Here is a 20,815-nt window from a genome sequence, read left to right on the forward strand (position 1 = left end):
ATTTTATTTCTATGTACTTTACTATAGTGACATTAACCTTTTTTGTTTTCAATCAAGACATTCCATCTGTTGCCATTATGTATTTTCAGTGCATAATGAACTATGTATGCACTATGCCTATCCCCATAACTAAAATGCACTTACTCTTCCCATCTACCTCCAGTCTTCCTTGCTTCAGGGAAGCCTTAAGTCTTAGCGAAATGCTCACCTTCTGAAAGAAGCTTTTCCTGGACCTTTTAGCCTTAGTACTTTCTCTTTCACTTTATTGTAAATATATCCTTATCTATAGTTATTCACAGGTTACATTCCCCATCAAGTTGGGTGATTTTTTGAAGGCAGGAACTACTTTTGCCTTGCTTTGTATCCCTAGAACTTACTGTTGTTAATACATAATAACAAGGGCTTAATAAATGCTTGTTGACTTGAACTCTTGGTGAGTCTTATTAATTTCTTTATTTAAGAATTCCAATTTCTATAATTAAAAATAATTTTTCATTTAATTCTCTGAATGATTTTTTTCAACCATTTTGGGGGTTCTTTGAATCATTACATTGTTCTAGGTACTACTGCAGAATTTGTTGTAATACTTTAACTTCCACAAAAGGCAGACTCCTTTGTTGAATGATTGTTCATTGAAATGCCGCTCTCATTTGATCTCAGGTAACTTTTGATGATCTGTAATACAGGCTCTGATGATTTTATTATTATTTTCCTGCTATGAATGCAATTATTACCATTAGTACTTTTGCTTGTGTATATTCTGTAATAAAAGGCCTCTCCCCCACCCTCATGACTGACCTTGGAGGGCACAGGAATGGCTTGGGGAAGAACATCCTGAATCACTGCTGAGGTGAAGCACTCAGAAATTGTTACAATTTGGTCCCTCTTTCATCTTTCTCTATGTCTTTATGCTGAATGCTTTTTTTTACTCTGATACAGGATTAAATATCTGCAATCAGTGCTACATTTTTATGGTCCCCTTTGAAAAGTGGTCCCATACATCAGAAGCTCTATATTTTTCAACAGTCATCCCTTTCTTTTTGAACTTTGGGTTGCTGATCTTAACTGACTATGTGACTTAGGCTTCCTACAGGACTTTACCCCTAAGTCCATGTCTAAATTAAACCTGGCATTAGGGATGCAGTGCTTTCTTGTCAGGTACAGTCACAGATTCTCTATGTGTGGATTTGAGGATGCAGGGAGGAGTAAAAGGGAAGAAAGAGAAAGAAGCATGCCTAGACTGAAATGGCTGTGTCTACTGAGCCATTCTTTTTTTTTTTTTTTTTTTTTTTTTAAAAGAATTATCCTGGATTGACTTCTATTATGTTCTTTCTGTTATTGCTAATTTGCTGCATTTTGGGGTACTTTTCTTGCTTATATGAGACTTTGAAGGAAAAGCTTTATTCTAGATTACCTCTTATTCCACCATATGCTCGCACTATGTAATAAACACCTTTTAAAAGATATTTTAATAATATTTTAAAAGTTAATACTGTACATATGAAAAGAATCAGAAGACTCTGAAAAGACTATATACATGTAGGCCACTAATAATATACAATGTAGACAGAGCATACTCACTCATGGTGATGTGAATCAGGAGAAAAGTGAACCATTCTCTTGTTACTTACTGGACCAGATGTAGCCACCTGAAGAGATTAAAAAAAAAAAAAAAAGAAGAGATATAAAAAGATTTGTAAAAAGACAGTAAATAATGGGAGACTATATGACTTGTAAAATGAATAGAATAACAGAGAAGAAAATGTTCTAAAAAAAGGTTCTCAATGTGTAATGAGTAATTACAGAATGAAATCCCAAACATTTCTATGAGTTAGGCATTTCCTGTTTTTGTGGCTTATAAAATAGTAGTTTAAGATTATTTTTTAAAGTGTATTTTAAAATGATGTTTTATAATATTGAGAACCAAATCATTGGTCTCTTTATTTGAGAACATTGTTCCATTAATCATATATTTAACTTTATTTGGAAAAAAATGGTTTTATTTAATTAGATTTTTGTTGACCACCTTGTATTTTATAGAACTATATGTATAGTTCATTTATAAATATAAGTAATGCCTGTTATAATGCACACATTTAAATGCATACACTAGCTTAAATCATCAAATGTATTCTTTTTTACATATTAAAAAAGCTAACATATAATGTATATTATCAACCTACTTATAAAAAACATAATGGATTTCACTAAGAAAAAGAAAGCTTTATTTTTCTATTCACAGACCCAAATCAAATATTAAAAGAAGTCACAGAATCAATTTAGAATTAGAATGTCTTCTGATTACCTAATTCACTTGCATTCCTTAGAAAACCTTTACATGTTATTAATTAGAAAGATTTGTGAGATCCATATATTACAAATATAGAAATATTAATATTGTGCAATGCAATGAATGCATTTACTCTCACTGTATCAAAGCACTTGTTTTCAAATACGGATTCAATCAAAATTGTGAATTTCTAGTATTGTCTGCTACAGTCAGGCCAATATCCTGTAATTAAGAAGTGCTTCTTAATAGAATTCATATAGGCACGGTGATGCAACAGATAGCTTAAAAAAAAAACCCCGAAGAATACATCACTGAAATCATATTGCCTTTCATTTGGGTAAAAAAATAAATTACAAAGAGGCTTCAAAATTAAAACAAAACAAACTAAAACATTTTATGTATTCAGTGCTGCTGATGCTAATAACCAAATGGTTACTTGGGAACCATAGGTAAGCATGTGGCTCAACTCCAGGACTACCTCCAGTGTTCATCTCAAAATGAGGTTTTCATGCTATTCCAGGGGGTATCCCTGGCATACAGTAATCCATTTTCTACACTGTGGCTGTGAGAAAAGCCGACCGGGCCTATGTCATGCTTTGTTACAGGTTCATGATCACATTATCTCATGGTGGACCTGACACTTTTATTCAGTTTACAGTATGTTCTGTGTACAGGCAACTTATTTCCTTTGCCAGGGCTGCTGACAACCTTTTCCACACTATATTAATCTTGTTTACTGACTTTATCTTGGTACAAATATCAGAAAACTGAACTTTTTATCTCATGGAAAAAATAAACAACATGTTGACAGAAGCAGAAGCTATTTTCTGGACTCAAATTGCTTGTTTACCTGCAGCAATACTTATGGAAAAATGTTTAAGTCTTGATCTGGCTTGAAAAACATAATCCAAAATTTAATAAATGAAGAAATCTCACATGAATCCATGTGATAAATTGCCAGGTGAAACAATACATCTGAACTTAATACCACTGAATTTGTAATTAATTTATACAATAATATAAATGTAAGCTTTCAATCTGGTCACAAACAATCTCTCGGTGAATTTCTCAGATTTCTTATATATATATATATATGTATATTTATACACACATACACACACATATATTTCAGTTGGGGAAAAAAAACTACAAAAGATTTACCGCATCAAATGAAATTTTAAAAATATTTCTATCTATTTGATATTATAGTGGGGTGGTTTTTTTTTGCCATAGTAAATTGAAATACTGTACTGTTATTTTAAATTCAATTTTTAAAACAATCCACAAGGTTTTATTAAGCTTTACTATGGTCAGGCATTGTGCTAAGTTCTGGGATACAAAGAAAGCCAAAAACAATCTGTGCTTTCAAGGAGTCTCAGCTAACGGCAGAAACACATACACACAGACACAAACATATATAGTAAATGAGAAGTAATTCGTAAAGGAGGGGACAGGGACAGGAAAAGATCTTGCAGGTGGGATTTTATAGGAGTCTTGAATTTCACTCAGACAAAATTCATGGAGTCTAAAGGCAGATGTAATTTCATGTATATGGAACAGCAAGAAATTCAATATTTCTGAATGTAGAATATGTGGAGGGTGAATAAGTGGAGAAAACTGGAAAGGTATGAAGGGGCCAAATTTGAAGACCTTTAAAAGTCAATCAGAGCTGAGAATGGTAGGGTACTCTCCCATATTCACTTCTACAGGAAAGACTCAGGCTGGTGGATTGCTTGAGTTTGGTAATTTTTAGCTACAAGGGATTCTACACTAAGTCTAACACCAATAAAATGATCCCCAATCAGCACTGGGATTGATTGCAAAGGATGGACTGCACAAAGGAAAGAATGGTAGCAAAGAGACCATCTAGGAAATTATTATAGTCTATGCAAGAGTTGTAAAAACATCCTGAACTAGAGTATTTGTCATGGAAATGGAGAAAAAGAAGATATAAAAGATGCTATGAAAGGAGACTACCAAGATTTGGACATAATTAGACACAAAGGGTTAGGGAGAAGAAAGCAACAAACAGCTATTACTGGGAGTGTGACATTCAATCAGGGAAGAACAAAAAAATTTCTATGAAGCAATAAGAGCCCAGTGGGATTGAATAAAATGAATCTCTATGGATTATTTGGACATAATTCTGTGATTTCACTAGTTCAACAACTCGCCAAGAAATGAAAAAGCAGATTATGATCAGAAAGCAAAATTTCAGTGTTCAAGACTATGGAAATTATACAGTTTTGAGTAAACACTGGTTTGTTTTTCTTTCCTCTCCAAATCTTTGTGACCTCATTTGGGATTTTCCTGACAAAGATACTGGAGTGGTTTGTCATTTTTTTTTTTCTGGCTCTTTTAACAGATGAGGAAACTAAGGTAAAATGAGCTAAATGACTTCTTCATAGTCACAGTTAGCTAGTGTCTGAAACCAGATTTGAACTCAGGAAGAAAAATCTTGATTCTAGACCCCGGACACTATTGACTCCACCATCTAGCTGAATGAAAGGAATGTTTAAATTATGACTTCATTTATATGGCCAACTGAGGGAGAATGGAAATGAAGGCCACAAGAATTCATAGACTGGGTCAGGATATGATTTGGGAATTTGCTAGCTAGAGGATAAGGTAGTATAGTCTTGTTCTGAAATTTGTTATGATGAAGGCTTTAAAGAAATTGGGCAGCTAGGTGGTGCAGTGGATAGAGCACCAGCCCTGAAATCAGGAGGACCTGTGTTGGAATCTTTACAAAGTGTTAAGCCATTGGAGTTGATTTAATCTTAGAAAGAGTTATTTTGGGCCAGAACTTGAACTAGGTACTAAGTACAACTGATGGAAACAATGCTTGTGTTCACACCTTTAGAGAGCTCATAAGTATCTAAGAACTCAATGGAGTTCACATGTTTGGGAGATTTCAGAGAGCATGCTGGGAGATATCCCACAATCCCACTCTCAGAGAAGTAGCATAAATACAGTTCCAGTGAGTGACTCAAGAGAGTTTTTGGGGGAACATTGACTGGGGTCGGAGACAGACACTCTGGAAGAAAGTCTACAAGCCCTATCTTCGAGGCAAGAGAGATTCCTTCGTATCTTCCAACTTGGTACTGACTGGAGGCTGAAGAAAGCAGAGGCAGAAGCCAAGGACAAAGCTGCAAGATCTCTTGGAGCCAGGCAGAGAGATAGGCCTCAACTAACCGGGCTAATTTGGAAGTAGAAATAAACGTTTGCATTTTTACCAGCTGGCTGTGATTTTGGAGTTCAAATCCGGCCTCAGACACTTAATACTTCCTAGCTGTGTGATTCTGGGCAAGTCACTCAACCCCAACTGTCTCAGCAAATAAAATAAAATAAAAAATTCCCTAATATATACTGAGGATTCAGTTCTAAGGATACCATAACATATTAAATTCTGCTGAAAAGTATATTTAAGATTCATTGTTCTAGAAACTTTCACCATTGTAACCAAAAGAAGATAAAACCTTCAGCTTTTTCTAAAAAGTAAAATGAGAAAGAATACAATAATTGAAATTGCCCTGTATCTTACTAATACAACAAAATGCCCAAACCTAATAAATGCAAATTCAAAGTTAAAAATGAAGCACTACAATATAGTGGAAAGAGCACTGGATTTGGAATTATTAAAAATTAATTTAAATGCTCATTTTCCTCACTTGAAAAATGAGGAGATTAAATAGATGATTTCTAAGGTCCTTCCTAGCTATACTAAATCCAATGATTCTAAAATAAGTAGAAGTGATTTATGGTACAAAACTATCTTTTGCTTTAAAAACAATTTAAAGCATTATTCTTAGAAAAAGTTTAAATAGTCTTAAAGAGACTAACTATGTTGGGTATAAAAATATTTTTCTGAGGCCTACACAAAGATGGTATTTTCTCTATTGCTACTGCAACATGGGAAAAGCATAGGGTGAAAATGATAGAAAAGAGGAGCAAGCCAGGTCATGGAATATCTTAGAATTTTTTTTTAAACTTTCCACTTCATGACACCCTTTGAAAGCCTATTTCATAATTTAACAACTTTTAACTAAATAATCTATTGAACTATAATCTATTAAAGTTATATTTTAATGTCAAGCAAAATTATTAATCCTGGTAAATCATACAGTAAAATGAGATATTTAGATTTTTAAAAAAAGAGACAGTAATCTTTTCTGAGGAAAGAAAAGCTAACAAGTTTATGTTACTCTGAATAATCCTTTGAGGATTATCAAACAAAAATTAACTATTTTTGGTCAAAATATATGAAAGAACACAGTTTGTTGTTGAGGGAATAGTTATTTTATAATCTAATGCTTGATATTTATTACTGCTTTGAAGACAAGTTTTTAGATAATTAGTTATCATTTATCACAAAACTAATCTTACACATTAAATCATATACTTTTCTAGACACAGGAACTACATTTTCTAGAACATGATTAAAATAACTTTCAATACTCAGGCCACAATCTATATCACAAATTGTTTTATAAACCTCAAGTAAAGAAATTAGTGTTGGTGATATTTAGGCTATATACTAGTAAGCTTCAGAATAAGAGTGATTTTTTTTTTTTCATTAAAGGACTTAGTTTATGAAGAGGGACTAATTATTTTAGTATAAAAATATATATTTAGCATATATATATATATGTATCTATATCTATACTGACTTATATTCAGAATTTCATGTATCACAGGATTTTTTCTTAAAGAATTAAGACACTTATACCAATAAACAGGTATTTATAATGAAAATAGAAAAACATTTAAGTATAATGGCAATAATGCCATTGTAATAATTCCTAAGGCCCAGAATTATTAATTTATTTTAAAAATTAGGTAAATGTCCTTAAAGAAAGGATCTATTCTTTATAGTTTAATTAGCTGTTAATAGCAATGTCTTGTTTTTATCATTTATTATCATTAATTTTATAACTTGATTCATAAGACTAGCAGAAATCTTCATTTACATCTGACTTTACTTCTTTATTAATAAAATGCTCTGAAGTATGATCTTAGAGACATCTCTCTATTTTTCTTTAATTTTTTAAATTTCCATTTCCATCTCCATCTCCTTTGCATCCAGAAAAATGGATAAATAATCAGCCAAATCTGGCCAAATTTTATGAGAAACTAATTTTAATGTGAAGGAATAAAAAGAAGTTTTATAAATGTTGGGTGGCTTTCAATTTGAATTTCCATCTTAGATTCCTTAGTTATATAGCAAAGTACCATGTAGACATCTCTCTTCTTTCACTTAACAACAGTCCTCTCTCATCTCCTTAACTGATTTTCTATTATGATTTTATTCACCCTTCAAATGCTTTCTTATTTCTGTGCCTATCATGATAATCACAGAAGGTGACAAGCTACCATCCCAAAGAAGGTTTTTCTTGAATATACCATTCTTAAGGATTCTCTGATGCTTATCCAATTATATTTCCCCTCCCTCTAGATTTTAGATTTCCATGGTACAACTACTCTACCAATGACTCCTTGTTTCTTAGTCAAAATCCAGAAGTGTGCTTCTGCTTCTTATGATTCTTAATTTGATGATATTTCTTTGAATTGAAATACACATTTAAATCATAGCAAACCCTACATAACCCCACAGAATGATCAATAAATATGTGCAAATCTATGTAATTGACAAGTACTGAGAAGTCAACAAAATAGGCTCAAAAATATGATTTAAAACACTGAAAGAAATTAACTTTAACAGAATTCAAAATTCTGTCTGTACCAAATTCATACTAAATAGAGGAATAGTTTCCTTTTTAAAACCATATTTTTAGCCTAAGAAATTTAATACTGGTAAACAGAAAAAAAAAATCACATTTAAAAAAAATTTGTTTTTATGTGGGAATCAAAATAACACCGTTGTCCTAAATATCATATTTAGCTACCTTATAATTACTAGTTTTTATTCTCTTGATATTTGTATTGCATATAATTTATATATCTGTTTCTCTTGTTTGAATGTAAACTCCTAAAGTAGTCACCGAATAAATGCTTATTGATTGAATCACAGTATCTTATGAAGAATGAAGCTTAATGTTTCACAATGCCATTTTGAAAAGTATAAATCCTTAATTTAAAAAAAATATGTATTAATGTTTTGACAAAATGACTAATACCCAATTCCTAGATTGTTTACAATCTATGATTGTACATAGTACAGCATTTTGCACATAGTAACTGCTTAATAAACACCTCATTCATCATTCTTTTGAATTCCAGACTTGGCAAAGTACATGAAAGGTTAGAATCAAATAAAGACCCAAATTATAAATCCAATCTCAAAAATCCACAATACATAATTTTATGGGCCAGAAGTCTGAAACAAGGATTCTTACAAGGTGTTAAGTCAGTGGAATTGATGAGACAATGGTTATCTAGCTTAACATGGTGATTAATAGTTCTCTAAATTCATTATGATTGATTTAATCTTACAACAAATAATAGTTTCTTAGTAATATAATGATTGGTTTATACTCAGCGTAGAGCATATAAGCTGGGACTCAGACTCAGAGCCAAATTCACTCACTTCATCTCACACCACCATGATGATAGGCTCTCCTCCTTCATTTCTCCACTGAGACCAAGGCCTGTCAGAGCCAGAGACAGACTCAGAAGGCACACAGAGCTAGATTCATTCAGAGACAGATTCAATCCATCTTCATCGGCCTCATGGTGGCTGCCTCCTGTACTTCCCTTACTGAGAGCAAGGCTGATCTGAAAGGCTTTCCAGAAAGCTGCCCAGCCCCAGGCAGGAAGCAATGAAGAATTTGGACTTTAACACCTGGCTATTCTTGTGGTGATTGCTCTGTTGAAAGGAAGGCTGCTCCAAGACCTCCAGAAACCAAAAAGAACATTACATATAACTATATAATTTGAAGAATTTCAGTGATGGGGAACTTAATATAAAATAATTTATTCTGTTTTTAGCCATTCCCAAAAGAATGTTGATTTGAAATCTTCATTCTAACTTCTGAATAATGTTTCTAGTTGTGTCTTACAGGAACAAGAGAACATCTAATTATTCAAATATTTGAAGTTTTTTCAACCGGTCTTCAGGAGATATAGTTTTAAGTTAGTTGTTTTGTCAATGTACCTTCTAGACTATAGCACCTACTAGAGCTGGTCTCAAGGAATACTCCAGATTTGGTCTAATAGCTGAAGAGTACAATGGAACTGCCACCTCCTATGTGTTTGACTAATAATGAAACTTATAATTATATTAGCTATTTTGGCAGTACATTAAACTACAAATTTACATTTTGCTTCCTGCCCACTAAAAGCCCTAGCTTTTTCATGGGAACTGCTCTCTAGCCATATTTTTTCCCCATCCTGTTCTTGAGGTACAAAAACTAAAACCAAAACCAGACAACTGCATAACTGAAATGATGTTACATTGATTTCTACTAAGTTTTAATTGGTTAGGAGTCAGTATATTATTTCAGGTTATAGAAATATTTTTGGATTTGAATCTGGTAATCAATTAAGGTATTTTACCAAGTGCTAGGGATATGTAGACATAAATAAAACAAGAAGCTTAAATTACCTTAGGTGAGATAGTATTTACATATGAACTACAGGTATATATGAATATATATATATATATATATATATATATATATATATATATGATAAATACAAGGTTAGCTATTATATTTAGTTAATTCTAAAAAAAAATGTTGGACAAAAGAGTTCTGAGTGACTCCCTTTGAAAACTCCTTCTGGATTGTCAAAAATACATTAGTCAATACTCGAGTTTTATCAGTCAACCTGATCTGAAGTCATCTTTACATTAGTTTTCTTCCCATATAACTTTATCTTGTCCACAGAAATACTATAAAACTTTGCCAAATGCTATGTTCATGTATATACCATGTCGAATCTATGGTATTTCCTTGATCCTAAATAAACTAGTGGAGCAAACCAATCAAAAAATAAAAAAAGAAGGGGCAGCTAGGTAGCACAGTGGATAGAGTACTAGCCCTGAAGTCAAGATGACCTGAGTTAAAATTTGATCTCAGACACTTAACATGTCCTAGCTGTGTTACCCTGGGCAAGTAACTTAACCCCAGTTGTCCCAGCAAAATATAAATAAATAATTTTTTTAAAGATAAAAGAAATAAAAAAAGAAGTTACTCTCCCATGATTTATCCTTTATGAACCCATGTTGTTTCATACTTACCTTTCTTTCTAAGAACTCTCTAGCCATCTTTTGATTTACCATAATACCTGGCACACTGAAAGTGCTTAATAAATGCTTACTGATACATATATGTAATAATTTGTTCTAAAATTTCATCAGGAATAAACCTCAAGTTCCATGACCTATGAATTTAGAAAATTTGCCATTTTCTAGTTTATCAGAACTGCTCAGATTCACCATAACTGTTTAGAAGAGATAAATGAGTGAGGGCTTATATATGAAAGGTATTTTTCAAAAAATATTCTAACCTATTTTTCATTTGGACCAAGTGGCTTGAATTAATTTTGAAGCAATAAGAAATTGCCTTCCTTCCTTCCTTTTTTCTTGCTGGAGCAATCAGAGTTAAGTGACTTGCTCAAGGTCACACAAGGTATTGTCAAGTGTTTGAGGCGGAATTTGAACTCAGGTCCTTGGCTCCAGGGCCAGTTCTCTATCCATTGAGCCACCTAACTGTCCGTTATATGGTTTCTAATCACCTCTTTACTTATCTTATTCTCTTCTCTATCTTTCCTAGTGTGAAGATATTTCCTTGGTAAAGAAAACAAACACATGGGGTGAAGACTTCTAACTACTCTCCTTCATATTATCAGAATTCTGACCATTCCAATCTGGCATCTCTTTGACCTTACTCTTGTTCTCCATATAATTTTGTAAAGCTCCTTTTCATCAACTTTGGCATTGTCAAAAACCTCAGTCTATGATGGAACTTTGCCTTCCTGATGCTATTCTTGATGAAATCTGCCAAACTTTTGTATTTTAAACTGTTAGTTATCCTGGTTTCCATCTTTATATGTATGTTTTTAAAATCTAAATATGTTTACAGATATTCTCCTATTTTCAATATATCAGACTTTCAATTTTTTTTAATTAAAGCCTTTTATTTTCAAAACATATGCATCAATAATTTTCAACATTCACCCTTGCAAACAGAATTTCATTCTTGAAAGTTTTCCTTATGTCCTTGGGCCAATTTTCCTTTTAGTATTTTAGGTTATTAAGGATTAGAATTTTTAACATTCAAAATCCATTTTACCTATTATAAAGGAACCTAATAATAAAGGAAAGGAATTTGACTTTGCTAAGTTTTATTTTCTTTTTCTATTATAAACTTTAGGATGGTGTAGTCACTAACACACAAGGTTCTGTCATCTCTTCTTTAAAAACTAGCTCTTTCACTGGAATGAGGTGGAAAACAGTAATGCTCGTCATCTCTTTTTCCTTTCTAAGATGAAATTATTAATAGTACAAGAAATGACTTTTTCATGTTCCCTTATTTTTGAAGATTTCTATGCAGATAGTTGAAATTTTCCATTATAACAATATGCTAATTTTCTTTGAGTTTTAAAAACTATTAGGTATTCATCATCCAATTCCTTCAAATGGTTTAGAATCACATGTTTTAGCATTTTACTGCTTCTTTATCTCTCCTTTGATTCTTATACAAATGTCCTCTCCTGCTACACTCAGGCTTATGAATAATATTTTTGAGGTATAGTATTAGTATGTCTGTCCTAGTTGTTCTAATTCTCTTAATGAGTAGCATTGCACAACTGTATTATAACTATGAGTCACATGTCAACAAGTTTTCATGATACTTTTAGATTATTTTTCCCATCCTTGTTAAAGTTTTTAGTTTAATTTAGTACTCCCTTCCTTGGATGGCAAGTAATCCAAAATACATGTTAAACATGTGCAATCCTTCTGTACATATTTCCATAATTATCATGTTTTACAAGAAAAATCAGATGAAAAAGGAAAAGAAAATGAGAAAGAAAACAAAATGCAAGTAAACAACAAAAAGAGTGAAAATACTATGTTGTGATCTACTTTCAGTCCCCACTCTCTCTGGGTGCAAATGGTTCTCTTTATCACAAGACCATTGGAACTGGCCTTAATCATCTCATCAGAATTGAACACTGTTTTGCTGTTGCAATGATCTCCTGGTTCTGCTCATTTCACTCAGGATCATTTCCTGTAAGTCTCTCCAGTCCTCTCTGAAATCATAATGCTGATTGTTTCTTATAGAACAATAATATTCCATAACATTCATATATTGTGGTGTTCTTGTTTTTTAAAATAATAATATGAAGATTCTCTCTGGGAGCAGGTTTCTTGGGGAGGTTTTCTGGAGGCAGCCTTAGTTTCAGTTACAAGTAAATAATCACCCAAATGCAGCCAGATGCTAAAAGTTCAGATCTTTTATTGTGTCCTTCAATATATCCCAGTTAGCTTTCTTAGAGGCCTATCTCTCTGCTTGGTTCTAAGAGCTCTTGCAGATTGTCCCTTGCTTCTGCCTCTGCTTTCTTCAGTCTTCAGCCAGCACCTCCTTGCCTGGGGCTGGGCAGCTTTCTGGAGAGCCTTTCAGACCAGCGTTAGTTTTAGTGGGGGAAGTGCAGGAGCCCAACCACCACAGCTGTGTGAGATGAAGTGAATCTGGTTGCACCTCTGAGAGTGGGCTTCTCCTGAACTGACCGATGCTTCTTTGTTCAATCAATTCAGCTGAACTGCCTACCGAGCCTCTGTCCACTTCTTATATATCATCTCCCAAAGGTTGACTCCTCCTTCTGGAGGCAGAGAGGTGTGAATTCAGATATCTCATACTAAACCCTGAAATCTCCCAAACGTGTGAACTCCAATGAATACTTAAATACTTCTTGCTTATATGAGCTCTCTAGAGGTGTGAACACAAGCATTGTTTCTATCAGTTGTACTTAGTACCTTGTTTCTTCTGGGCCATAACATCTCCTTCTTAGATCAAAGCAATCATACTGAACCATGCTAAATTAAATAATTATTGTTTCTATCAACTCTAATGACTTTACACTTTGTAAAGATTCCAGCAATATACCATAACTTATTCAGCTATTCTTCAACTGATGGACATTCACTCAATTTCCAGTTCCTTGACACTACAAAAAGGGCAGCCACAAACATTTTTGCACATTTGGGTCCTTTATCCTTTTTTATGATTTCTTTGGGATACATATCCATTAGAGACACTGCTGGATCAAAGGGTATCTACAGTTTGATAGTCTTTTGGCACAATTCTCCAGAATGGTTGGATCAGTTTACAACTCCATCAACAATACATTAGTGTCCCAGTTTTCCCACATCCCCTCCAATATTCACCATTATCTTTTCCTGTCATCTTAGCCATTCTGAGAGGTATGTAGTCATAATTTGCATTTCTCTGATCAATAAATAATGATTTAGAGCACCTTTTCATGACTAGAAATGGTTTTAATTTCTTCATCTGAAAATTGCCTATTCATATGCTTTGACCATTTATCAATTGGAGAATGAGTTGAATTCTTATAAATTTGAGTTAATTCTATATATATTTTAGAAATGAGACCTTTATCAGAACCCTTGAACATAATTTTTTTTTCCAGTTTATTGCTTCCCTTCTAATCTTTTCTGCATTGGTTTTGTTTGTACGAAACCTTTTTTAACTTAATCAAAATCTGTTTTGCATTCCATAATGTACTGTATTTCTTCTTTAGCCACAAATTTCTTTCTTCTCCACAGATCTGAGAGACAGAATATACTTTGTTTTTCTAATTTGCTTCTAAGATAACTCTTAATGTCTAAATCAGAGAGTGTTAGGTGTGTGTCAATGCCTACTTTCTGCCATACCGAGTTCCAATTTTTGCAGCAATTTTTGTCAAATAGTAAGTTTTTATCCCAGAAACTGTGGTTTTGGGGTTTATCAAACAGATTACTATAGAGAATGACTTATTTTTTTTAAATTAATTTGGTCTAGTTCCCTAGATATTTGAGAAATGAGGCCTTTAGTAGAGAAACTTCATGCAAATCCCACCCCCTCCCCAGTTTTGATTTCCTAGCTGCATTGGTTTTGTTTGTGCAAAATATTTCCAATTTCAGGTAATCAAAATTAGACATTTTATATACTACATATATCTCTTGTTTAGCCACAAAATCTTCCATTATTTATAGAGCTGATAGTTCTAAATTCCTCCTAATTTGCTTATGATATCAATTTTTATGTCCAAATTATGTACTCATCTTGAACATATCTTGGTATATGATATGAAATGTTGATCTATCTCATCTTTGATCCTCTTTTCTATTACTATTTCCTGAGGATTACTGTGTGAGCTTTTCTGCTCTTCTTTCTATATTATATGTGGAAAGATAGAACTATATTTATATTTTTCTACACATGTAAACATAATATATTTATATTTGACATGACACTTGCTCAATAAATGATTATTTAATTAAAATAAAGGAAAGAAAAAAAACCAATTTTACATTTCTCCCTTTCTCCATGAATTAGGCAGATATGATAGAATACATAATTATATATGTCATAATTATATATTACATTTATGTAATACTTTAAAAGTATGTAAGCCATTTTGCTCATAATACAAATGTCATAGTCCTTATCTTTCAGATGAGGAAATGGATGTGACAAGACATTGCCATCTGCTACCTATCATAGGGCAAGGAAGGAAATACAGCCAGATGTTCAACAAAGGTGTCTGACTCCATGTATAGTGTTTATCTATCTATCTATCTATCTATCTATCTATCTATCTATCTATCTATCTATCTATCTATTACCCTGCAACCTCTTTTAGAATAAGTGATATAGTGCTGGTAGCGAAAATTATTTAAGTGTATGTAAAACTAACTATATGGAAAAAAGAAAAGATCATAAGGAACATTACCTATGTCTACATATTCTACATACATACATATCCTTCTGGATAGGTTCAAGATCATGAGTGAGATTTCATGATGAATTCAATGTTATTAATATATATTTGTAACGTATTTTATAGTCTGAAAAATATTTTAATATTTTTATGTTCATACATATTTTAGTCTCACAATAACCTTGAAAAGCAGAAAGGACTGGTATTATTTCTTCGTCTTTACAGATGAAGAAAATAAATATAAAGGCAAAAACTTCTAGGTTTCAGGAAACCATAGGACAGACTTCTAGGAAACTTCTAAGAATAGAATTAATACATACTCCTGGAAAAATTCTACAGTAGAATTTAATACCCAGCTACAATCTATTCCTCTCTAATTTCTTCTTATATAGAATGTTAAGCTTCAAAGTTTGAGAAAAGGTTTTGCTACTATCCCTATTTGGTTCCCAGAAGTAATAAGAAATTTAACCATTAAAAGTTATCAAGTACTGGGTTGGGGGTAGGGTTAGCAACTAGGGAAAGAGGAAGCGAATCATGCTGAGAATTATAAAGAAACTGAGTCTAAAAGTGAAATTAGAGGTTAAAAACCAGGAAAGTATTATAAAGAGCCAAAAAAGGCACAGGAAATGAAGCACAGAGAGGTACTAGGCTTTCCTTTCAAATGGGGATTAGCCCTTTTAGGCAAGAATTAGTACATATGTTATAGAGAAAATACCATCCTTGTAGTTGCCAGTTTCACATTAAACTCTGAAAAAACATATACACTGTATTTTCAATCACAACTGGTTTGTGCACTTCTATAACATAAACTTCAGGATATAAATTATACCGCACATGTGCATGCCTGTAAAATACACATTCATATTATATAGAGATGTACATATATGTATTATATGTATGGCATTATTAGCAACTGCTGCTGAAATATAAACCAAATCATTTCCTGAAATCTATAGATTTATCAGGTTTTTTTAAATTTAAAAATAAGACAACATTAATTATTTAGTTTAGAATTATTAGTTTATTAGAATAAGCCCATTTCTAATTATTACTAGCATAAATTCACATTTCTTGTATAAATTACTAATAAGGAATTTAAATGCTTTAATACAAAAGATTAATCAATTTATTATTAAAAATAAACATAGCAACTTTTCTTATGTAGATCCATGACAATGAATGTTCCATGAGACAATAGGAAACTGAAAACTAAAATATGCTTCTAACACTATTCGATTCTTTTCTGTTGTGAAAGACAGCAGAGTTGTAATTCAGTGGTTAGTTTTAGTAGCAAGCTGTGAGTGGCCTCTACTGGCTGACCAAAGGTTTCATAAGTCACTAAGCTTTTGGGAACATACCCTACCTGTAAAATTATTGAAAGCTTCAAAAAGATAAGAGTATGTTCTTTATATTTTAATATGAACATCATTATGTACAAGGATTTAAACCTAATCTCAAGTGCATGTTCAATGAAAAAGGTTATGATATTAGAGCAACCTGCACTATTAAGTGTTTCTTTTTCATTAAGAATTTTATATGAATGCTAATTTATACTAATATACTGTAAATTTTCTCATTATAAAAGTACATAAAATGTTTTTTTCCTCCTCCATTCAAACAACTCTGATTGATGTTAACCATTTTCTTGCTGTCTGTAAATTGGTGAATTTCTTATGTAATTTGGCATAATAAGAAAGGAGTAATAAAATCATTTAAAAGTTTTAATACTTTAATTATAAATTTTAATTCAAGACTCATTGTGTAACTTCCCTTTGGAAATTTTTTGTTAGTATTGTTCTAAAAATTCTCTTCATGTTAGGGAACTATTAGTAATTATGTATCCAGATTTTTCTAAATATAAATTCATAATATAAATTTTTATAAAATTGAGTTCATATTCCTCTTTATCATCTTCTGACCATTTGAACTATATCTTATTAAAAAGATTGATTAATCTTTGATTAAATATCAAATATTCCTAATTATGTCAAAAGGTGACTACATTTATAAAAAGTGTTATTGTTCTCATATGTAACAGTATCCAGTATATTTTTATTCTCATTTCAGAATTCAGTCCCATTATCTTGCCTGTTGAAAACTGTTCACAGGGTTATCTAGTTGACATATTAAGATAACCCTCCATCTCACTAGATACCACTGGGATATGACACACTGACTCAGGGTAAGCCCTTATTATTAGCCTGCAATACACATCACATAAAGGAAGCCCCTGCCATAGAATTTACTTTAAAATGCCTTTGTAATATAATACAAACAAAAATCTTTTTAAAAGCATATCCAATTTGTTACTTAAGATTGGACAATAAGCAAGAATTTTTGGTTGCATTATGACTTTTTAGTTGTCTTTAAAAGATAGAAAAATCAGGAATTTCAGAAAGTGGAGTTCACAAAATGTATTGGTTTTGGTTTATAGTTTTTATAAAGATTGTTCTCCAAAAACAAAACTCCTCACATTCCTATCAAAATATGTTGATTAACCATGTGAAATAAACTACTTTTGACTCTTTTGAAATAGTAGTCAAAAGAATGATGATGATCTTATTAAATATGAATGTTTGTTATAACTTTCTTACTGAAAATGAAGGAATAAAATTCTATAATGTTTATCAGAAAAGTTTATTTTGGAACTTGTAAAGCTTTTACCGATGTTATAAATTACACAGAAAATTTTTGTGCTTGTAAACTCAGGTAGCTAAAATATTTTTTCCTTTCTCATATAACAACTTCAGGAATAACTTTCTCAAAAATTTCCTATTTAGGAATGCATATTATTGGCTAATGCAGTGCTTTAAACTGTCCAGGCCTTTATGAATTATTCCAAACATCTCTTTTTTTCCTATATCAAATTGACACTGATGCTTCATAGAAGATACATTAACATCAAGTGAAAAAAAAAAAGATGGCCTGCATTAAAAATTCTTCTATGTTCCGAAGGAAAGAAAATAATACAAATATCCTGATATAATTAAAGACAAATGTTGATTATGCACAAAAGTTAAAATAGATATGTTAGAAAAATCAATGGTTTTAGCTGAAGGAACTAAAACACTTGGTATTATAGACGCAATTATAGGATTGCTTTTTGAACTGCACCAACTATTAATTATAACACCTTTTACACATTTCCCATTGTAAGAAAAATATAATCACTCAGTTAATAAATAATGATAATAACTAGAATTTATATAGTGCTTTAAGGTTTACTGTTTTACAAATATTATTTCATTTAAATCTCACAGTAAGCCTGGGACCTAAGTTTTATCATTATCCCTATTTTAGAGATGAGGAAAGTGAAATATATATACAATATAATTAAGCATATAAATATATATAAGCATATATATACATATATAAGCTTATAAATATATATACACATGTTTACATACATACATATATATGCATATATATATACATATATATATATATATATATATATATATAATTTTGTACTAATTCTTCATCAATGATCCAATGATATATATTGAGAGGAGAATTTTATTTTAACTTTTTATTCCCAGTGCTTGGCAGAATACTTTGCATACAGTAGGTGCTTGATAAATTCCAGTTAACTACAGAAAGTCAGAAGAAGTATATATGTCATTTTCAGAAAAAAAAATATGGGGCAACATATATTTAAAAGATTGTATAATTAAAAATACAGAAATCTAGTGATACTTTTTTCCCCTTCTACATATAAGATAGAATAGTAAGCTCAATTTTGATTCTTATCAAAAATCCAGAATGAAGGTAGGTGATAATTTACAAGAGCCTGCTTGTTTTCAATTAAGATTGCCAAATTAATAACTTTTTTTTTTTTTTTTTGCAGGGAGGACAGAATTAATATACAACAGGAAAAGCTAAAAAAAAAAAAAGTAAAAGTAGATTTTGGCAAAATACTTGGCAGAGTTGTTCATATTATCCTTGTACATGTAAAGGGAACTATATGATAACAAATCTGAATGGATTCAGAACTAGTTGAATGACCAGAATAAAAGATTAGTCATTAAAGGCTTGAAGTCAACATTGAAAGAAGTCTTTAGTGATAGACCCATGGATCTGTCTTTGGCTTTGTATAATAATTGCCTGGATGATGTAGAGAATATATTGATAAAAAGTTAGGTGATTTAAAGGTGAATACCTAATATTTTAGAAAAGAGATTCAGGATTCAAAAATATTGGACTACCTGCCATTTAGGGGAGGGGATGGGGGGAAGGAGGGTAAAATTTGGAACAGAAGATTTTGCAAAGTTCAATGTTGAAAAACTACCCATGCATATGTTTTGTAAATAAAAAATTATAATAATAAAAAATTAAAAGATATGTTAAAAGGCTAGAATGCTGGGTTTATTAATCTTTTTTAAAAGGAAGTATAACCATGGAAGAAATCACTGTATTTGGAGACAGAAGATCTGGGTTAGAATCTTGGCTTTCCCATTCTGTGACCCTGGGCAACTCTCTTTATTCACCTCTTAGACAAAAGTCTCTTCTTTGCCTTCTCTAAAATGCAATCTTAAGATTAAATTTGTATTTGAATTAAAAAACCAAATTTACAAGTAAAGAATAGCATTTTAATGAATTTCAGGGACAACATAACTCGAACATTGTGATAAGGCAGCCAAAACATCTAAAGAATTCTCAGGCTAGATTAAAAGAATTGCAACATCCATAATGAAGGAGATGATATTCCTGTTACACTTTTCTCTGATGAAAGCAGTTCTTTAGTACTATGTTCAGTTCCAGGTTCCATATTTTAGAAAGGACATTGCACTTAGCATGGTGCCAGGAAAGCACATGATAGGTGCTTAATAAATGTATGTTGCTTGATTAGCATGAATGAAAGTAGAGGAAGACTAAGGAGATAGTCAAGGGACTAGAAATTAGGGACTAGCCACAAGATTAGCTGAAAGATCAAGTAATGATTATCCTGGAGGATGAAAGGCTTGGATAAAGGTGGGAAGGAATGATAATTAAATCTTTAAATATCTGAAAAGCTGTCCCAAAGAAGAAAATAAGACTTGTTCTACCTGGTCCCAGGGGCAGAATTAGGAAAAATAGGTATCAATTTCAGAAGTGTTAATATTGATTCCACAAATAACTAATAATTAGAACTCTTGAAAGACTTTACTGAAGGTCTGAAAGTATAGAACTGGAAAACCATTTGCTAGGAAAGATGTGAATGGGCCTCCAAGATAGTGTTTTGCTTATCAGCTTTTTCAAAGCATTTTGATTAAACCTACCTTTTATCCTTGTACTTATGTCTGCCTTGTATCATATTTGTGTACACACATCCTTTCTATTCATATTATATTTTAAGTTTTATGTTTGTTTTATGATAGTGTAATTTCTAAGTGCAACGAGGTGGCACAGTGGATAATGAGCCACATTTAGAGTCAGGGAGACCAGAGTTCAAATTTGACCTGACACTTAATAGCTGTTTAATCCTGAACAAGTCACTTAATCCTATTTACCTCAGCTTTCTCATCTGCAAAATGAGCTAGACAAAGAAATAAAAAAAACTAACAAGGGTCTTTGCCAAGAAAATTGCCAAAAAGGTCAATCAGACACAATTGAAAACAACTAAACAACAACAAAGTATAA

General features: G+C 31.8%; 1 protein-coding gene across 5 annotated transcripts in view; it reads right to left on the minus strand.

The window, feature by feature from the left end:
- GPATCH2 (G-patch domain containing 2) overlaps positions 1 to 20,815 on the minus strand; it is a 436,123-nt gene that overhangs the window by 116,782 nt on the left and 298,526 nt on the right. For all 5 annotated transcript variants that reach the window (XM_031937380.1, XM_031937378.1, XM_031937377.1 and 2 more), the window contains exon 6: positions 1,582 to 1,649. In XM_031937380.1, the coding sequence (XP_031793240.1) occupies positions 1,582 to 1,649 (68 nt within the window). The remainder of the gene's footprint in view (positions 1 to 1,581; positions 1,650 to 20,815) is intronic.

Source organism: Sarcophilus harrisii, chromosome 4 (genome assembly GCF_902635505.1).
Source record: "Sarcophilus harrisii chromosome 4, mSarHar1.11, whole genome shotgun sequence".
NCBI classification, from domain to species: domain Eukaryota; kingdom Metazoa; phylum Chordata; class Mammalia; order Dasyuromorphia; family Dasyuridae; genus Sarcophilus; species Sarcophilus harrisii.